At 38.3% G+C, this 19,232-nt stretch overlaps 1 protein-coding gene across 4 annotated transcripts in view; it reads left to right on the top strand.

Annotated features, from left to right (window-relative positions):
* The window catches only part of APC (APC regulator of WNT signaling pathway), an 89,784-nt gene that overhangs the window by 31,506 nt on the left and 39,046 nt on the right, over positions 1-19,232 (top strand). For all 4 annotated transcript variants that reach the window (XM_080637799.1, XM_080637800.1, XM_080637797.1 and 1 more), the window contains exons 2-4: positions 770-922; positions 17,805-17,889; positions 18,820-19,021. In XM_080637799.1, the coding sequence (XP_080493925.1) occupies positions 788-922; positions 17,805-17,889; positions 18,820-19,021 (422 nt within the window). In that variant the 5' untranslated portion in view covers positions 770-787. The remainder of the gene's footprint in view (positions 1-769; positions 923-17,804; positions 17,890-18,819; positions 19,022-19,232) is intronic.

Here is a 19,232-nt window from a genome sequence, read left to right as displayed (position 1 = left end):
ATTATGATATTAATACTAATTTATGACAACTAATACGAAAATGTTTCCACTTTAATCTACCTTTCCCTGGGCTTGTGCAGAAGTGTCCATTCAGTGTCTGTTCTGAAAAGAAATGTGAACTACACCTGTTGGTTTTATTAATACGAATTGAAACTGTTACTTATTAAATAAAAATGGAAATGAGGTCTCTCATAAAGCATGACCAAATTTTGAAAAAGAAATTTGTTAGGGTTGTTTTTTGTTCAGCTTCTTGGTAGTGTAATGGGAATCACAACTCTGTAAGTGGCAGGCTTCTTCCTCCTCCCATCTTTAATGATGACAAGTTCATGAAGACTTACTTCTTGAAATAAACTCATTGTATCAAATGCACTACAGCTTTTGTTATTGTATCTGTCTTTAATGCTATATATTTGATGTTACTTTTCAATGAGTTTAAATTTGGATTAAATACAATTTTCAAAACTTATATCGAGGAAACAAACCTTTTTGAGCAATCCTACCTAGTTTTTAGTAGGCTGAATAATTCAATTAAGATTTGTCTGGAAGAGCAATGTTGATTACATGGAGTTACACAAGGAGTAAGGTCAAAGGCATGGTTCCCGAGTGTTAGAATTGAAATGTGAATACTCAGGATGATTTTATATGATGTTAAGATTTTCCCTTCCCCTACTGCCTTATGAAGTTCTTAATGAACTTGCTTTGTTTGCTTAATCATGTGTATCGAATGGAAGCCCCTGAAATGTTTAATATTTTCTTTTACTTTTTTTAGGGCTGAGGCTAGCCCAGGATGGCTGCAGCTTCATATGATCAGCTGTTAAAGCAAGTTGAGGCATTGAAGATGGAGAACTCTAACCTTCGGCAAGAGCTAGAGGATAACTCAAATCACCTAACAAAACTGGAAACTGAGGCATCTAATATGAAGGTATTGCATGCTCTGTGTCTGTGTACATCAGTGTTTCTGTTACGGCCTTTTGTGTCATGGACTGGTAGCTGCTGAACAAGTTTTATGTGCTTTTAGATTCCTACAGAAGTCCTTTTCCAGGCTGCATAAGGGAAAACTATCAAATCTACTTGGTGAAGAATTTTATTTTTTTTTTTTTTCTCAAATTTGAAAATCAAAATCTAAACAGTTCTCTAGAAACAGCTTCTGGTGTTCACAACTTTTTCTGATGTGCCATGTGATACTTCCAGTTTAGCACAGCTGTACTTACCAGCAGGAAGCCCAGTCTGTTGATACAGTTTGGCAAGGCAAATATTGTTCAGCTCTTGAAAACACATGAAAAAAATTGAGGTTTTCAGTGTTTTAAGGCGAGTGTAAATATTTTGGTGTTTGCTACACTTAAAATATTTAACATCCCAAAAGGAAAAGTTTATTTTAAAATAAGACCACAAGTTTTCCAGCCTCTGCCAAAGCTGAAATTCATACTTAATAATTTGATCCTGATCTGTCCTTCTGGTATTTATGTGTTGGCTGGGTGTAGGCCTTTAGAACCACCTGTCCAAGAGGAAACACGAGGCTCAGCTGGAATTTAGATAGATTTTGATCATTAGGAAGATGGTTACACAGCTGCATCTGTGTGATCCATGACGCTAAACAAGGCAGGATTTCACAAGCATTATAATTGCATTAATGTAGTGCTCTTCTTAAGCTGACAAATCCTGATACTTTGCTAACAGCCAGCAAAACTAGACTGCTTTGGGTACCTCACTATTGCTCAGAAACTGTTTATATTCGTCTATAGGGTAGGCATTTGTATGTCCATCTCCTTGTATTCCAGTCTTTCTGTCACAGATTTACTGTTCCTTTATAATCTTTGTTTTTAGCAATTAAAAACACTTTGAACTGAACTTTTCCTCGAGCATGTACGTTATCTGTATATTCACTGTAAGAATAAAAATCTTCCTGTGTTCTGAAGCACTATAACTAGTGTCAACACTTGAAAGAAGCAGAAAGTTTTTGGATATATTTAGTCCTTGCATAGCAGTGTAAAATGGAAACAGCTCTGCTGCCTTGAAACTGAAATGAAATTATAGTCCTCTACACCAGCTACTTAAAATGGTGTTTGGCATAAGCAGCTGTGGAGAAAAAAGTTGTTGCTCCATTATACCTGAAAGCTGGTTCTGTCATTTATACTGTTTTTCTTAACATAATACTATTACAACTTTGCAACTTTGTCAGTAGCTCCCTTTCTCTCCTTTTCAGTCAAGTAAGGTGGGGAAAAACAGGAGAGATTATCTTCATAGTTTAGAAAAGGAAGAAAGAAGAGGGGTTTTTTTTGGTTTGTTGTTTGTTTGTTTGTTGTTGTTTTTTCCCGTTCTGTGTCTGTGTACAGGTTTTGGGTTTGTTTTTTTTCTACAGCTGTATAAGCTGGTCTCTGAGGCATTGATTTGACATGTGGAACAGCTTTCTGTCCTTACTTCAAACCTGGCAGACCACCGAAAGGAAAGTGGTTCTATCACAGTTCACAGAGAAGTGCTTATGAGCATATTCAGAGTAGATGTTGCATTTTTTCCTCTCCTGAAATGCCATTCTAGATGTAAGGAATTTATCCTAAAAACTGTTCAACTCAAATATCAAACTCAATATTTGTTTCTTTTTATTTTGGCATATCGGTGGGGAGGAAACTGTTCAGATTGGTTTGAATTATCTTTTTTTTTAATTCATCATCTATGAAGAAATCCTAATCAGCTGTGTTCCTCAAAGAGTGCTTGCTCCTGCACCTGAACCAAGAAGCTGTTTCTTTCCCTTGTTTGTTTCAGATGTGTTTGGAAAAGGTTGAAAACTAGCTTTGACTTGACTTGAACCAGAAGGATGATATGGGAATGATTTTGGAGTTTGTGGATGAAGTCAGATGGGGATCATTGCAGGATTCTCTCAAGTTGAGAGATAATTTTTGGTTTGCAGCTTTTGGAGAAAGCATGCAGTAGCTTTGTTCCACTGAAAGAGACAGCATGGTTTGTATGGTTCCGGTGCCATAATTAGGGATAATTAACAAAAAAAGTAATTAGAAGAACCAGAGCAATGGAGATTGAAAGCCCTTTGGCTACCATATGCACAGCTAAAACTCCAAATACTTTGGAAGAAAATGATCCTTTGGGAGCATGTCAGTGTTGCAAAGCCCTAGCAGCCCCTTCCTCTGAATAAAATCCCAAATACTAGTGGGAGAAGGGGAGCAGTCGGCAAAACAAGCTTTGGTTTTGTGGCAGACATCCCTGTTCTTGCGCCATGAATTTTGATCTGTGGGCTAGTACAGAAACATCTCACAGTGATTCTTTGGACAGTTAATATGTTTGCTTGTGTCTCTTTTGCCTTTAATCAGTTGTGAAAGGGAGTGGTTAGGAAGGGCATTTTAAAGGCAATATTGTCTTTAAAGAAGTTCATTTTGGAAGTAGTAGTGTTAAAATATTGTTGAAGTGTCTCATAATCGCTCCATAATCATATTGGAATTAAAAGCTTATCATGAGCTCATCTTGCACATGTGTATATTATAAACTGCCACTGACCTATATAAGAACAATATCTGAATGCTTCATGTTTAAAGCTAAATTTCATATTTAAGAGTGAAAGCTGTCTATTTGCTGGCCAGAAAACAGGATGATGGATAAGCAAAGATAGATGTGATAGAAAGATTTTGGGGGTGCCAAAATGATTAGCAGAACTGCATCCACTTTGTTTTCTGATTTGTGTTGTCCTAGGAATTCACTGTTCAAACAGAAGAAATCCCTCAGAGTATTCTGACTGATTTGGGAAATTCAGTTGTGGCTATTGGCTTACTGTTAGATGAAGTACAGGAGTTCAGTAGGATAAAATGTTCTCTCTGAATCGGCAGATATGCTGTTTGATGGTCAATGAAATAACAGTGTTGGCCTATAAAAGAAGAAAAAACTTTCAGTGTCTAGATGTAGATAGTAACAATAACTTCATAAAACAGACTGTGGACAAATTTAGGGAAAAAATGAGCAGAGTGGTTGGAATTTGAAACCTGTAAAATTCATGAAGAGACAAAAAGCAGTCAAATGTCAGCTATGCTACTTCGTGCGTGTAAATGTAGACAACTCTTTGTCACGTTCTCATGCTTGGTTTTTGTAAAACAAAAGGATTTTTCTGTTAAGGGTGTGGGGTTTTGGTTTGGTTTGGATTTTAGTGTTGTAGCTAATTCATATCACCGTTTTTCCACATACAAAAACTAGGGGAAACAGGTACATGCGACTTAACTTCAGTTACTCAAGTCGTAGTGAAAGAATGTCATGCTTGATTTCTACACTCACTCTGTAAGTGCTTGGATCTTTCAGTAAATGAGTAATGCATGTTATCTTGTGTAAAAAAGCCATCTTTATTATATGTGATGCTTTGTGGGTAAAATGTTCCCTCTTTCATCTTCATATAGTACATTTAAAACTATATTCTACATACAGTCTTCCAGCTTATTTAATGTCCTCTGTGTTGTGTCCACACATTGATAATAAAACTGGGACTGTCAGTAGAACTGATTTGGATTCCTTGAATGTTTTTGAGAAACATTCTAACCAGCTGAAAATACACTGTAAAGAAACAAGGAAATGGTTAAACTCTTTTTTTTTTGAGAAAATTATGAGCTGACGGCTTTTTACAGTTGTTTGCGAAGGGTGTTTTTTCAGCAGATCATTGTCCTCATATAACATTGTTTTAGTTTCAGTAATTTTCTGTGTGTTTTGTTTTGGTTTTGTTTGGTTGGTTGGTTGGTTTGTTTTGCTTGAAGGAATTCAGATTTAAAAGACACAGTCCTAGAGACATAGTTGCTGTCACATTCATTGCAGGTCTGAAGAATGGTTTATTTTTGACATGGACGGTGTTTGTGGGTTTCTTCCAGTAATTAGACAGCAGGGTAATAAACCTTGTGATGCTGTAACATTAGATTGGAATGGGTTTTTAGCTAAATGAAAAATCAGGTGTTATTTTAAAGATTTTATTTTTAATTTGTTTTTGATTCAGATTCAATGTGACTGCAAAAGAAGTTTTAAACCTATAGAATATAGTATTTTAGACTTAGTGTTGTGCATACTTTGTGCGGTTGATTAATTAATACCCAGATTATGAGAATTAAAGGTAAAAAGTGTAGTGAAGAAGATGCTGCGATGCCTGTTTCTCAGCTTGTTTCTGTGATGGATTTGTGAAAATACAAAAAAGCTTGTATCCTGTTAGAACTAAGTGTGATTACATAATAAAGTACTATTAAGTTGCGTTTTATTTTGTCTGGAAATTTAACTTCTCTAGTATCTTTTCATGTTTGTTTAAAGGGATGAATATAAAAATCCTTCTCAGGAACAGCAAACTGACTAGCAAGTTAGCAAATTAACAGTTACAGTACCTTGTCTGTTTCATTAAAAAGAGAAAATCTGAAAAATTTACTGCTTCCAGCTTTAAGTTTGTTAGCATAAGTTTGTTTATAAAAACAAGATTGATGTTCAGAATGCTCCAGGCACTCGCTGGCTTGCAGTGCTTTGAGGATTTGTTACGCTTTTTGGGCATGAACTCTATATCAGCCTTGTGGAAGTAGCATTTTGTGATGTATAAGCTGTAAGAGTATAAAAAGAAGATATATTTAAATGTGCTGATCCTTTACATCAGGTATACTAGTGGCTGAAGCACATTCTTTTTTTAGAAGTTTACACTTGTAACGACGTAAGATTCTCCTTGCCTAAGTTCTACGGTTTGCTTTAAAATGACAGTGTGAGGATGATTCTCTCTTTTCAAATGCGTGAATACTTTTATCAGATGTCTCCTTGATTAGGTAAGCAGACAATGACATTTTCTTTTAACTCACCAAACCCCATTTTATGATTATACAATTTGCTTAGCAACCATTTCTTGATATTTAACCTTGAAAACCTATTTATTCTAGCCAGCTGTCTCTGATCATCAGTATTTAGTGAGCCTCATTGAAAAGCACAGAAGGTGTGCCAGGAGGTATTTTTGTAATGGCACAAGAATTTTTATTTCAATGTATTACGATAAGCTGTGGGCTTGCAAATTAGAATTTGAAGTCTAAAGTGGGGAAAGTGAGCAAGTGCCTGCATGTTTCTGAGGTACTGGCTGGTCTTAAACCACAATAATAATCCATGCTCTAGTGAGACCTCACTTGTAGTATTGTATACATTTCTGGTGTCCTCAACATAAAAAGGACATGAAACTGTTGGAAAAAGTCCAGAGGAGGCCAAGAGGATGATCAGGGGTTACCTCCCGTATGAAGACAGACTGAAAAAGTTGGGGCTGTTCAACCTGGAGAAGAGAAGGCTGCATGGAGACCTCGTAGCAGCCTTCCAGTATCTGAAGGGGGCCTACAGGGATGGTGGGGAGGGACTCTTCATCAGGGACTGTAGCGACAGGACAAGGGGATAACGGGTTCAAACTTAAACAGGGGAAGTTTAGATTGGATATAAGGAAGAAGTTCTTTACTGTAAGGGTGGTGAGGCACTGGAATGGTTTGCCCATGGAAGTTGTGAATGCTCCATCCCTGGTGATGGTCAAGGCCAGGCTGGACAGAGCCTTGGGTGACATGGTATAGTGTGAGGCATCCCTGCCTATGGCAGGAGGATTGGAATTAGATGATCTTAAGGTCCTTTCCAACCCTAACGTTTTATTCTATGATTTTATGATCCTATGTTATGCCAACCTTACTGCTTAAGAGAGATCTTCTGTTAGTAGGTACCCCTTTGCCCCCGAGATTTTTTCACCAGCATGTTTCTGCTTGCTTCCTTATGTATCTTCCTTTATTTGTGTGTTAAATGTAATGATGTGCTGTCAAACTGTAGAATTCAAACTGAAGAAAATGTAGTGATCTTTTGTTTCATTTTTTGGTTTTGTGATTTAGGTTTTTTTCTCTTCCACCAGGTAGATATCTGCATTGCTTACCAAATCTGTGTGTGTATATGGCATTTTCCTGCAAGTTCTTTTGCGTCTTAAGGGTCTGGTTTCAACAGCCAGATGTTGATTGTCAAACAAAGATTGAGATCTGTATTCTGTGTTTAATCTGGCCTTTGCCACTTTTTAAGAAAGTTGAGGAAACTTATCTGCAGACCTGCAAGCTTGAGTTTGTAATGGACTTGTCAGAAACCGTAGTAAAGAACAGACAACAAGTGGGCGAAGAGATAACATTTCTTTCTTAAGGAGAAGTTGTCCTGGGTTTAGCAGTCGCAGTCATTTTTCTCCTTAGTACTTGGTGCAGTGCTGTTGCTCACAAATGGAAGTTCTTTGACGTAATCCTTGAGTAGGAGCTAAGCTGTGTTTGTAATGATGAGTCTGCTTGGTTTCCTAAAATGAATTTAGTAGTCACTCATCAGAGACTCCTGAAGAACCTGAATTGATACTGGAAGATTCTTTGATTACTATCCAACTTAAAGATAGAAAATGAAGAGCAGAATAAATAGTAAGGGTTTGGGGTTGATTTTATTTTACCAGTAGCATCCTAGTGAGATTTCTGCTGTGACCTGGCGTTTTTTTTTCCAACATGTTCAAAAGTACCTGGAAAAAACGTTTGAGATTGAAAAGTTTCACTGGTGATCTTCAGTGTGGTAAAAATGGACACAGAGTGTGAAGATGTGCGGAACAACCTTGTGATACTGAGTTGCTGAACTGAATGCATGGTAAATAAAATTCAGCTCTCTGAAGCTGAAACAAGCTATGTCAGAAAACAGCCTTAACTTTATATACATAATTATGGGTTCTAAATTAGTATGGCAACAGCATAGAAAGAGGTCTTAGATACACTGTAAATATCTGAAAATGACAGGGATTTTTGCAGGGTTTTTTTGGGGTTTTGTGGTTGTGTTTTTTTTGTTTGTTTGTTTGTTTCCATAAGTTGTCAGGTTAGTGCTAAATTTGGAGCCAAAATGTTGGTCTGATATTTGGAACTACTTGGCATAGATAAGGAAACAAAAAGAGTGCAATTATGTCATGATGGATATATCCTGCATCCAGAAGTTGGATAGTATAGTATCTTCCTGTGAACCTCCTCAGGAAGGATCTAGTAGAATTAGTATAGGTGCAGAAAAAGCTAATTGATATGAAAAACTTCCTTAAGTGGCATGATTGAATAGAATGACACTTTAGGCGGAGAGAGCAGGAAGAGGACCAGGATGGGAAGAAGGTTGTTGAGCTCTAAAAGATAAATAAATGGCATGAGGAATGCTAACAGGGAATGGTTAGTCTCTATCAATACCAGATCTAAGGGACATTGAATAACATCAGATAGCAAGTGGAAAACAAAACAAGGCTCAGTTCTCATTGTCTTTGCCATGAGAGCATTTGGATGCCAAAAGAATGGATCAGGAGGTAGTACCACTGGAGATGGGGTGTCAGGAAGTCTGCAGGTCAAGGACAGCTGGAAGCTGGGGAGAGGAGAAACAAGAGGCATGAGAAGTAGGTTTGGTTTTGTTCATGTATACTTACTGGGTCCCTGCTGTTAGAGGGTCTGTCTCAGTGTTAAAGACAGTGTTTGCTCTTCGTTCGGTCCAGTTTTCTCCAGCTGGGTTATCTCCTTTAAGAAGGTGGAGTGGGTGAGGATGAATTTCCCTCTGTTCTAGAGCTCCAGTGGATTGTGAAGGATAGTGAGAGGGGCCTTCACAGGCTGGAAGATGAGTGGTTTTGGTCGGGGGTGAAGGAAGGATGGGGTCTGCAGAAGCCTGGGAGCCCATGGGTGAAGAAGACATCCGAAGAACCTGCATAGAGTTAGAAAATGGAGACCTCTACGTATTTGTGATGGAGAGCCCTTCCTCGGTGATTGAGAGCCTTTCCTCAGACCAGGTAGTGCTCTGCAGTTCACATCTGGACAGAAGGGTGCTGTAGACCATGTTTGGATTATACTGAGGCTAAAGAATAGCCATGAAAGTGTCTCTTTAAGTAATTTTTTCTTTGTTTGAATGGCTAATATTTTTTAATTAAAATATTGTTATGTAATTATCTTGACTTAATAGTTTAGCGTTTCGTTTTGTTTAAAAACTTCTCAGCCTTCTTTGGGAGCTCAACAGAAAGTGTTAATGAGAAGGTTTAAGCAGATCCACCACAAAGCTCTGGTCACCTGAAAAGTAGCATGCTCTGCAGTGTGTTTTTGTGTTCCTGGAGAATGCTGTAGTAAATAATTTGTGAAAAGCCTTTTTGGTGAAAATTTCTTAGTTGGGACTAAAATGTGTGGTCGTACGACTTAAAAAATCTGGTACGAGGTGGCACTTTAACTTTGTCACATCAAAAAGCGCTATGTTTGGGGTGATGGATCCTGGTTTTGGTGGGTTTGTTTTTGTTTCCTAGGAACCCAGACTTGTTAGATTATTATATAAAGGCCCAGAGAATATGGATAATTTAAGTTGGCAGTATGCTCCCATAGTTCCCTTAGAATTTATGAAGCAGTTGCAGCGCATCATGATTATCCTGTGATGTCAATACTATGTCTGCTGCTGTGAGTCAGCAGACACGTTACCATTTTTACTGTTACCTTCAGTTCTGGCATGTGTTTTTTTAGCACCATTCTAGTTCTGCCTGTGCATGCCTGGCTTACAGCTATTCAGAGAAGAATCCAATTTACCTGAACACAGATGGTAGTAAAAGAAACTTCTTTTGCTTGCTACTAGCACCAATGGAACATTAATTTTCCTTAATTAGCCTGTGTATCACCAACTGATGAGAACTTTCTAGCATGCTCTTCATTTGCTCATTGCCATGCAAGTAGTGTACCTCAGAAAATGGTGCCTCTCTTAAATCTGCCCTTGTCCTTGCATTGTTTCCATGCATCTTCCAGCCAAGTCTAATGAGTCAGCTTCATTTTGTCTGTCTGATTTTTCAGTGTTCTGTCTGATGTGGCCAAAGTTAAGGGAGTTTTTTGTACTTTGTACTCCTGGTTCTTAGGATTTGCACGGTACTGTGCACTCTGCTGATTTAACAGAGCTTGTTTTTATTCTCCAAACTTCCATTTTTTTTAAAGCTTGTTTTGATACATGCTCTGTCTGGGACACAGTAGAGGCTTTGTCCTGACTTCTTTGATACTTCCACTGACTTTCGCGTAGCCCAGTTTTAGTGGGGCTTTAGGCATGAACTTAAATTACAGCGGACACTAAATGGAAACGAAGAAGGAACTGGAGTGTTTTGAAGTACAGCTCAAGGTGCAGTGGCAAATGAGGAGTTTATATACTAAGTTTCCTTCCTTTTGAGAAGGAAGCTGTGGGAAGGAATCAATGAATCGAAAGCAGAAATTAAAGACATTTCTGTGCAGTTCTTGTTTGTGTCAGTTTACAGTGATGTAGATGTTGCAGTGAATCTGACCCCCAGATCTGTTCTCTGCTGCTGTCACAACATCACAAATGTCGTGATAGAAATAAACTCAAAAAAAGTAGTAGTTTGGACAATAGAGGGGTTTTTTTTCCCCTTTTAGGTGAAAAAAAGAAAAGGCATTTTATTTGGTTTTGCACATTCAGACATTAAGGAAATGACAGCTTTAAGGTAGACAATGCCACCCCGATTTTGTCAACTGGTTTGTACACCCTGATAGAATTTCACCTATGCTACTAAAAAAACCTTTTAAAGTTAGCATGCTCAGTGATCACAGTGAATAGAAATATGCCCAGGCATAAAATTGTGTTATTTTCTATTTTACTCCTGTAAATGAGGTCTTTAAACACATATTCTCAGATTCTCATATACAGAGAATCTGAGAGTCAGGTATTTCTCTTGAAAGTTACTGCTTGATCAAAATGCAGTCGAGGGGGATGGGAGGTGGGGTGGGGAGGGGAATCCAAACTCAAAAACACACCACCACCCCCAATCTTTCTTTTTTTAACGGTATTAAAACTAATCTAAAAACATGCCCTCTCAGTTGGATTTTTTTGCTGAACCTTGAACGAGCTGTGATCTCATTATGGTCATGTAGTTCATGGAAATTGTATGACTGCAATCACCTTCAGAAACAGTCTGGAGACAGCTAATGTAGTAGGAGTTAATTCAATGAGAATTGAGATACAGACTTCAGGAAAGACAGTGCTCAAAATCCAATTACATTCAGTACAACCTTCCAAAATATTTTGGTTCAATAATAATGTATATTTTGCTTTGAGTGTAACTGAATTATGTTTTATATTCTGAAACAATACAGATTTAAAAAATTCATTACAAGCTGACTGTCTTTGTTATGCACAGTAATGAATTAGCTAGCTGTAGCAATTTCACATTATACCTATTTAGTAGTGCAATGGATAGATCCTCTAAAAATAAAAGTAATCTTGAAGATACTAAAGTGTATTAGTCATTTGAGAAATTCTAATGTGCGGGTGGAAGAAACTACCATAAGCTGAACTGATTTTTACAAATTGTATCAAATGATGAATTCTGGGCAGTAATTCTTTTCAGTCACTGCACAACTAATACAGTTAGACATTTGCAAATCTTTTTAAGCTCATGTGAGCAAAAATGTGGTTATAAGTCTGTTATCATCTTAGAAACCGCAGAGATTTAAAATATCAGTAAATTTATATAAGCAATAACGAAGCAGCAGTGGCATTATATTGTGTTTGATTTGTGTCTTTTTAAGTCTGTTGCTTTGATTTCAGAAAAAGTAATATTTTTAGCATGATCTTTGCGATTTTAAGGATTCTACCAGAATCCAAATTGGTTTGAAAATGGAATAAAAGATTTTATTTTTTATGTAGAATCATAGAACAGTTTGGGTTGGAAGGGACCTTAAAACGTCATCTAGTCCAGCACACCTGCAGTGAACAGGCACATCTTCAACTAGGTCAGGTTGCCCAGAACTACATCCAGCCTGGCCTTGAATTTCTCCAAGGATGGCGCATCCGTCTGTGACCTGTCTAGGCAACCAGTACCGTTTTTTTACCACCCTCATTGCAAAGAACTTCTTTCTCACATCCAGCCTGAATCTTTTCGTTTCTCACATCCAGCCTGAATCCCCTCTTTTAGTTTAAAAACATCACCCCTTATCCTGTTGATAGGAGAAGACTCGTTTTACTGATTGTTAGCTGAAGCAAGCCACCAAGTTGAACTTCTAACTAAACAAAACCATACATACGTCAAGAAGGAACAAGACAAAGGGTAAAGAGTGTTCTTTGCCTATTCAGCTCATTGAACTGGGAGCCATTCCTCAGAAGGTCAGAACAAGGTAAGAGAAGCCAACCTAGGACCATAAAAGGAAAGCAATGAGAGAAGTTCAGCTGAAGGTCAACGAAGATAGGACTGCCAGGAGTCTCATAGACCCTGGGGGCCCTCACTCAGAATAAACTGCACATGCTGTAGTGGGTAATAACCTGTGTTAATTAGTTCTGGGAAGAAATGATAACAAGTATGAGATTTCTGGGAATTATAGTGTATATGTATGAGATCAATGCTTATAAGCAAGAAATGTGTAAGAATCGGCATGCATTTTAGGCAGAAGTATCCCCTGTGCATCTGACGATGCAATAAATAATGCCTGCTTATTAATGCTACATTGGTATTGAGGAGTTTTATTCTCCTGATTTTGGTGACAATAGAGGATCTCCTCCATGCTTTTGCCGGGAACAGAGTTGAGACTGACTGGTCTGTAGTTCCCTGGGTCTTTCTTTTTCCCCTTTTTAAAAAGTTTATGTTACCCCTTTTCCAGTCAGCAGGAACTTCACTAAACTGACACAACTTCTCAAATATGACAGATAATGCCTTGGCAACTTCATCCACCAGTTTCATCAGGACCTGTGGATGCATCTTGTCGGGTCCCATGGACCACCAGGTGCACCTTCAGGTTACTTAGATGTTCTTGAACCTGATCCTCTTCTACAGCAGGTGGTTCTTCATTCTCCCAGTCCTTGGATTTGCCTTCTGTGACTTAGGCAGTGTGGCCGGAGCTGTTGCTGATGAAGACCAAAGAAAAAAAGTCATTGAGCATTTTGGTCTTTTCCATGTTCTGTGTGACCAGGTCTCTCATTTCCTTCCAGAGGAGAGCCACATTTTTCATTTTTTTCCTGTATTCCCAATGTACCTATACCTACAAGAAGTTTTTCTTGTTGCCCTTAATGTCCTTGGCTGGAATAGCTGGAAGTCCTTTGCACTGCTCTTCAAGTGCTCTCTTTCTAACCTGTGATTACTCCCCGTCTCTGGGCATCTCTTGCTGCCACTAGCAGTAGACTGATAGAAGCAGGATGGATTGAGGTTCCCCTCCCCCAGCAACTTTGGTTTAAAGCTGCCTTTACCCGCTTGGCCAGCCGGTGGTCAGAAATGCTTTTGCCTTTCTCTGAGAGGTGGACTTCAGTACACCAGCTTTCTCAAAGTAAGTCCCGTGATCAGGTAGCTGAAGTAGTTGATCTGTCAGTGGGCTTGTGCTAAAAACTTAATACAGTAATTACAGCAAGTGACAGCTCTTGATTGTGATGGCACCAAGTGTATATTTTTCTGTCAGGGATATTGTTTGAAATTAAAATGAACATCATCTTTTTACGTAAGTGCTTTCCTCTTTCTGCAAGGTTAATAGTTAACGTTGCTCCATGGTTTCACCCCAGTCAGCAGTGCTGTCATTGTTGCTGTTGTAATTTGAGTTGAGCAACCACAGCAATTGCTTGGCAATTCAAAGGGCTCGCACCAAACTTGATTAAGCACCACTGCAATTTGCCAAAATGTTGAAATAAAGGGCCTCTTCCATAGCTCTCACCGGGCCCTGGAGAGTGTTATACCATGTGTAGCATTATTTCAAGGTCATATTAAGCTCCAGTAATTCAAAGGTCGTATAATTAGGTTCCTATCAGCCTTTTATGATGACATGGCAAGATGGGTTGATGAGGGACAAACAGTTAGTGTTATCTCCCCTGATGTACCTAAAGGCTGTGCTGCCATTCAGCGGGACCTCAGTAGGCTGGAGAATTAGGTGAGAGTTCATAATGAGGTTCAACGAGGGCAAGTGTAGGGTACTGCACCTGGGGAGGAAGAACTCAAAGTACCAATACAGGCTGGGGCTGACCTACTAGAGAGCAGTTCAGCTGAGAAGGACCTGGGAGTACTGGTGGATGACAAGTTGACCATGAGCTAGCAGTGTGCCCCTTGTGGCCAGGAGGGACAGTAGTGTCCTGGGCTGCACTGAGTGTGGCCAGCAGGTCAAGGGAGGTGATCCTCACTGTGCTTGACCCTGGTGAGGCCACATCTGGAGTACTATGTCCAGTTCTGGGCTCCTCAGTACAAGAAAGACAAGAAAGGCAAGGAGCTACTGGAGAGAGTCAAGCAGAGGGCCACAAGGGTGATCAGGGATCTGGAGCATCTCTCTTATGCAAAGAGATTATGGGAGCTGGGCCTGTTTAGTCTGGAGGAGACAAGACTGAGGAGGGATTTCAGTATTGCATATGAATATCTCAAAGGCAGGTGCCAGGAAGATGGTGCCAAGACTCTTCTCAGTGGTGCCCAGTGCCAGCACAATGAGCAATGGCCATCAACTAAAACAAGAAGTGTCACCTCAACATGAGGAAGAATTTATTTAGATTGGGGGTGGCAAAGCACTGGAACAGGCTGCCGGGGGGGGGGTTGCGGCGTCTCCTCTGACGACATTCAAAACCCACCTGTACGCGTTCCTGTGTAACCCACTCCAGGTGGCCCTGCCTTCGCAGGGGGGTTGGACTGGATGGTCTCCAGAGGTCCCTTCCAACTGAAGTGGTTCTGTGATTAGGAAGGGTCATATAAGACCTTGAACTTAAGTTTATGGTATCTGTAAATGCATAGAAAATATTACTGTGCTGTCCGTTCATCGTACTGTTTCAGCCTCTAATTCTTTCCTTGAGTTTGGGTGATTGATGTGCTTCTAGTATATGTTATCTTTTTTTCTGCCCTTTTAAATAATACTTGAAACAATGTGCAGCAGTGGCTTGAACTTCAAAAATCACTTCCAGTTTAGAGTGAAATTGTATGCAAAGTTTTCAGCATATTGCACTAAAATACGAGTACAAATGTTCCATCAATATTCTCATTTAAAAATACTGCTGATTTGGTTAAAAAGAATAGTTCTCAGTCATTCAGTATGCATATTCGCATGCTATATGTTGCTAAAATTGATGCTTGTTTACTATCTGAAATTTTCTGTATCTGTGCAGTTAAAGGTGTTTTTATACTCAAATATTGTAAATGTAGTAGCCAAGGTAGGCCTCACCTAGAGAAACCAAAATGAAGGATAACTCAATTTGGGTTTGTTTGCAAACATTGAAAGAAACACAAAGGAGGGTGTGGGTGTATGACAGGAATGTTTCTTCATATGGGCCCAAGTATAGTTATTAGCTAAAAAGGAGAAACAGCTATGAAGAGTGTCTTACTAAAAATGGTTGATACAATAGCTTTTGTTAAAAGTCTTTTTAAATATAGGCTGATGCTTACCTTTAAAAGGTCTAGTAAATTTCAGCTGATACTGGTCTATGAATAAATCTGGCATACTACAGCCAGTGATTTTTTATATTTAATTATCATGATGATTTTCATGCATTTTGGCATTTGCTGAATACACAAACTTTCAGGAAAGTGAAGACAAGTAATAAGACTTAACGCTATTCAAGGCAGGGGACAAGTAGTGTATACAGAAGACCAAATGTTTGTGGCTTGTGTGAATTGTTATCTGTGCTCCTTTTCCTGCCAAAGGAGATATATCGGTCTAAAAAAGAAAATCTCTTAATGGATACCATCTTTTAAAGTATTTCTATATGTGAATATAAATATTTATACATAGAGTTCTCAAAAATTGAATATATTTTTAAATCTTAACTTCTTAGGATTTTACATCTGGCATTGTTAGTGTTATTTCTCTGTAATTCCTTTCATTATTAGCAGTTTGAGTAAATTCACAGCCCTTAAGCAATTTTACCACTCAGTTGGGTGCTAAGTATTGGGTATGTACTGTTAGTTAAGGTGCTTTTCTTCTTAGTGATTTTGCAGTTACTTGCTTATAGGTCTGATCTTTTTTATTATCCATAAAGTAGTTTCAAGGTCAGAACTATATTCATAGAGTCCAAGTAACAAAATGACATTGTTTCTGTACTTCACAGACAGTGAATAAAGTGACCTTTTTAAAATAATGGTGAATCATAGGGCCAGTTCAATTTCCAAAAGCATTCTTTTGTTCTTTTGCAGTAGGACGAGATAAACTAGGTTATATTTAAGTGACCATTAAAATAATTTGATTTGCATTCTTTAAAAGAACAGAAAAAAAAAATTCTATAGCCTTCCTTATAAATGCTCTTAGTTTGCATGTTTTTTCAGTAAGTCACTACTAAGTCAGGAAATAATTTTCTTAGAATAATGCTGTAAACTGCTTCTAATGTGCAGTATTATTTCCACAAAACAGTGTAGACATAGTGTATCTGCATTCCAGGATTCCTCTTCCTAGAGTACCAGCACCGAATTATATCATGGGTGTCTGTAGTGACCATGCTGCAACCATTTCCTCTGAGTCTAGTGCTTGGAGATACTTCTCCAGAACCCTGTTCTTTACTCAAAATCCTTTTACTTTCTTCCCCCTCCTGCCATGGTACAAACATTTTGAATACTGAAAAGGTTAGTAGTGTGTCTGTTTAAAGAATATGTTGACTTTTTGTAGATGCCATTTTGTCTTCTTTGGAAAGAGCAAAATGCATTTAAAACAAAATGCATTTAAAAGGTATCTTCTGTACAAGCTGCAAGAGCTAAACAGGTATGCTAGGTTCTTAAAAGAGCAAAACAGTGATACAGAAATCTTGTGAAATTGTCTAAACTTAATTAGTTTTCAGGTCTGACCAGAAGCACAATTCTGGGCGTAGAATCTATGTATGAAAAGTGTGGGAGTACCTTTCGTTATTCAGAATTGTTTTCGTTTCCTGACTGTTGCTGCTTCTAAAAATATTTTCCATGCTACAGTATGAAACATGGTATTTTAAATTCCAGTAAGGGCTTTTTGCCTTGTGGACAGTCTTTTCAATTTGTTCTTGCTATTGATGTATCTGCCATTGTGATACAGAAAAGGCATTCACTGACTTGCATTTAATTTTCTACCTGGATTTAGGCCACTGAGCATTTGGGACCTGGGGGCTTGCAGGCCTCTTTTACTGTAGTAGTCATTGTTTCCTGCGAATCTTTCTGTGCTTTAGAAGTATGTTCCTTCAACTATATCATTTTATCATACATAGTGTGAACAACAATATTCTTGGCTTTGAAGCTTCAGCTGCAGGAAGGATTCGTAAATCTCTTTCTTGTACGCGTGGAGGTAGTACTAGTAGTAATAAACCAAACAGTACGACACAATAAGAAATCCTAAGTCTTTTCCTCATAGGTGCAAAGGTCGTAGCAGTAAGAATAATGACTTTGTTTGCTTATTTACAGTGGTGCTGGGGCCTCGCAGATAATAAATCCTGGGGATTACTTATGCTCTGATGTCTTTGAGGTTTAAAAAGTGTGGATTTGAAGATACTCTTGTAGCTTTTATGTATTCAAATTTTATTTTTACAAGACTAATTTTAGATACATAGGTGGAGAAATTTGGCTAGTTATGCTGTACATCTATTTCTCCATTTGTAAATTTGAAATTACTGGCATTCAGTTCGAGAAGAACTTTTAAATAAAACAATAAATAGACTGGACTACCAGAGAGGATGTGTTATTCAGGATGTACTACATAGTGTGACAGCGCTTGGGGAGATACAGCAGAACATATATGATGACAAAATTATGACAGTTGATAACTGCTCACATGAAATAAAGTTTATATCAGTATCAAAATAGCTGTTACATAAATGTGCTCTTGAGGACAGGGTAAAAGGTGTATTGTAAAGATTTCTTAATTAAGCTTAGTTTCTTACAGGAGGTGCTGAAACAGCTACAAGGAAGTATTGAAGATGAGGCAATGGCATCTTCTGGACAAATTGACTTACTGGAACGACTTAAAGGTAAACCTAGAATTATGTTTTAAGTGGGTTCATTTGTTCCTCTGTTACTTTTTCTTTGGGATGAAGTTTTCTAACTGAGCTGCATCTTCATTCCAGTGCTGATGTTGATGGTTGGGCATAATCTCAGTGCCTGTTATTTTCACCAAGCATTTTAAGACACACTCTCAAAAAAACCCAAGTGTTCCTTTGCTGCTTTTATGCTTTTACTACTGTTAACCTAGAACTTCATATAAATTGCTTTTGATGAAACTTACATTTCATACAGTTCTTCAGCAAGAAAAGATAAATTGTTTAAATTAATGGATTAGTTTCACCAGTTTTCTAAATTTGTTTGCATGCCCTGTCCTCTCCATGTCATATTACTGGAATTGCATCTGTCATGCTGTAAATTGAAGCCCCCTTCCCTAGAGCAGATGCTGAAATGTGCATCATCACATTACATGGGATGTGCAGAGCAAGCCCAGACTGCTAACTCTCTGTATGCATCCATTATACCTACTGCTGAACTAGAAATATCACAGTGGATGTATATATTTAAGGGCCCTGTTGTGAACGACATTGTCATCATTTATGAGACAGTGAAGCATCTGCAGGATCTCTAAGAAAGAAACTATTAGGAAGTGGGCCAGAGGAACAATTCATACGACATTTCTGCAAAACTGACCATTCCATAGGTCCTGTGGGCAAGATGCAGGCAGGCTTGTATGGAGATACTCTTCTGGTTGTCAAGATTGCAGTTTGGTCATCTGCTCAAATGTGTACTATCAAGATCGTTTTTGTTCACATTATGTTCTTCCGATATCCATGCAAAATGTTTCCATCAAAAAAGTCATGGATTTCTTTAGGAAAGAAGAAAGTAAGATAGCAGTGATCTTTCAGATTTATGCTGCTGAACATCAGCTCTGAAAATGTTTGCTCTTTATTATCCAGAACTGAACTTGGAAAGTACCAATTTCCCTGGAGTGAGGTTACGGCCAAAGGTGTCCGTGCGTTCATCTGGGAGCCGGGAAGGATCTGTGTCAAGCCGTTCAGGAGAGTGCAGTCCTGTTCCCATGGGATCATTTCCAAGAAGAGGATTTATGAACGGAAGCAGAGAAAGCACTGGTTATTTAGAAGAGCTAGAAAAAGAGAGGTAAATTCCTTTGTTTATTTATCCAGTATGGATTGACTTCTAATTTTATCATGAAAGTTTACTGACACAGCTAGTATTTAGCTGTCATGCATATGTTTGATCACTGGTACTTTTATCTTGACAGGTAAGGAAAACAGGAATGTACAGCAAATATATATATATATTAAAAATACAGACATTAAAAAAAAGGAATGCACACCAAAAATACACA

This window comes from Psittacula echo, assembly GCF_963264785.1.
Source record: "Psittacula echo genome assembly, chromosome: Z".
In the NCBI taxonomy this organism is placed as follows: Eukaryota; Metazoa; Chordata; class Aves; order Psittaciformes; family Psittacidae; genus Psittacula; species Psittacula echo.
This window is presented reverse-complemented; position numbering and strand designations above follow the sequence as displayed.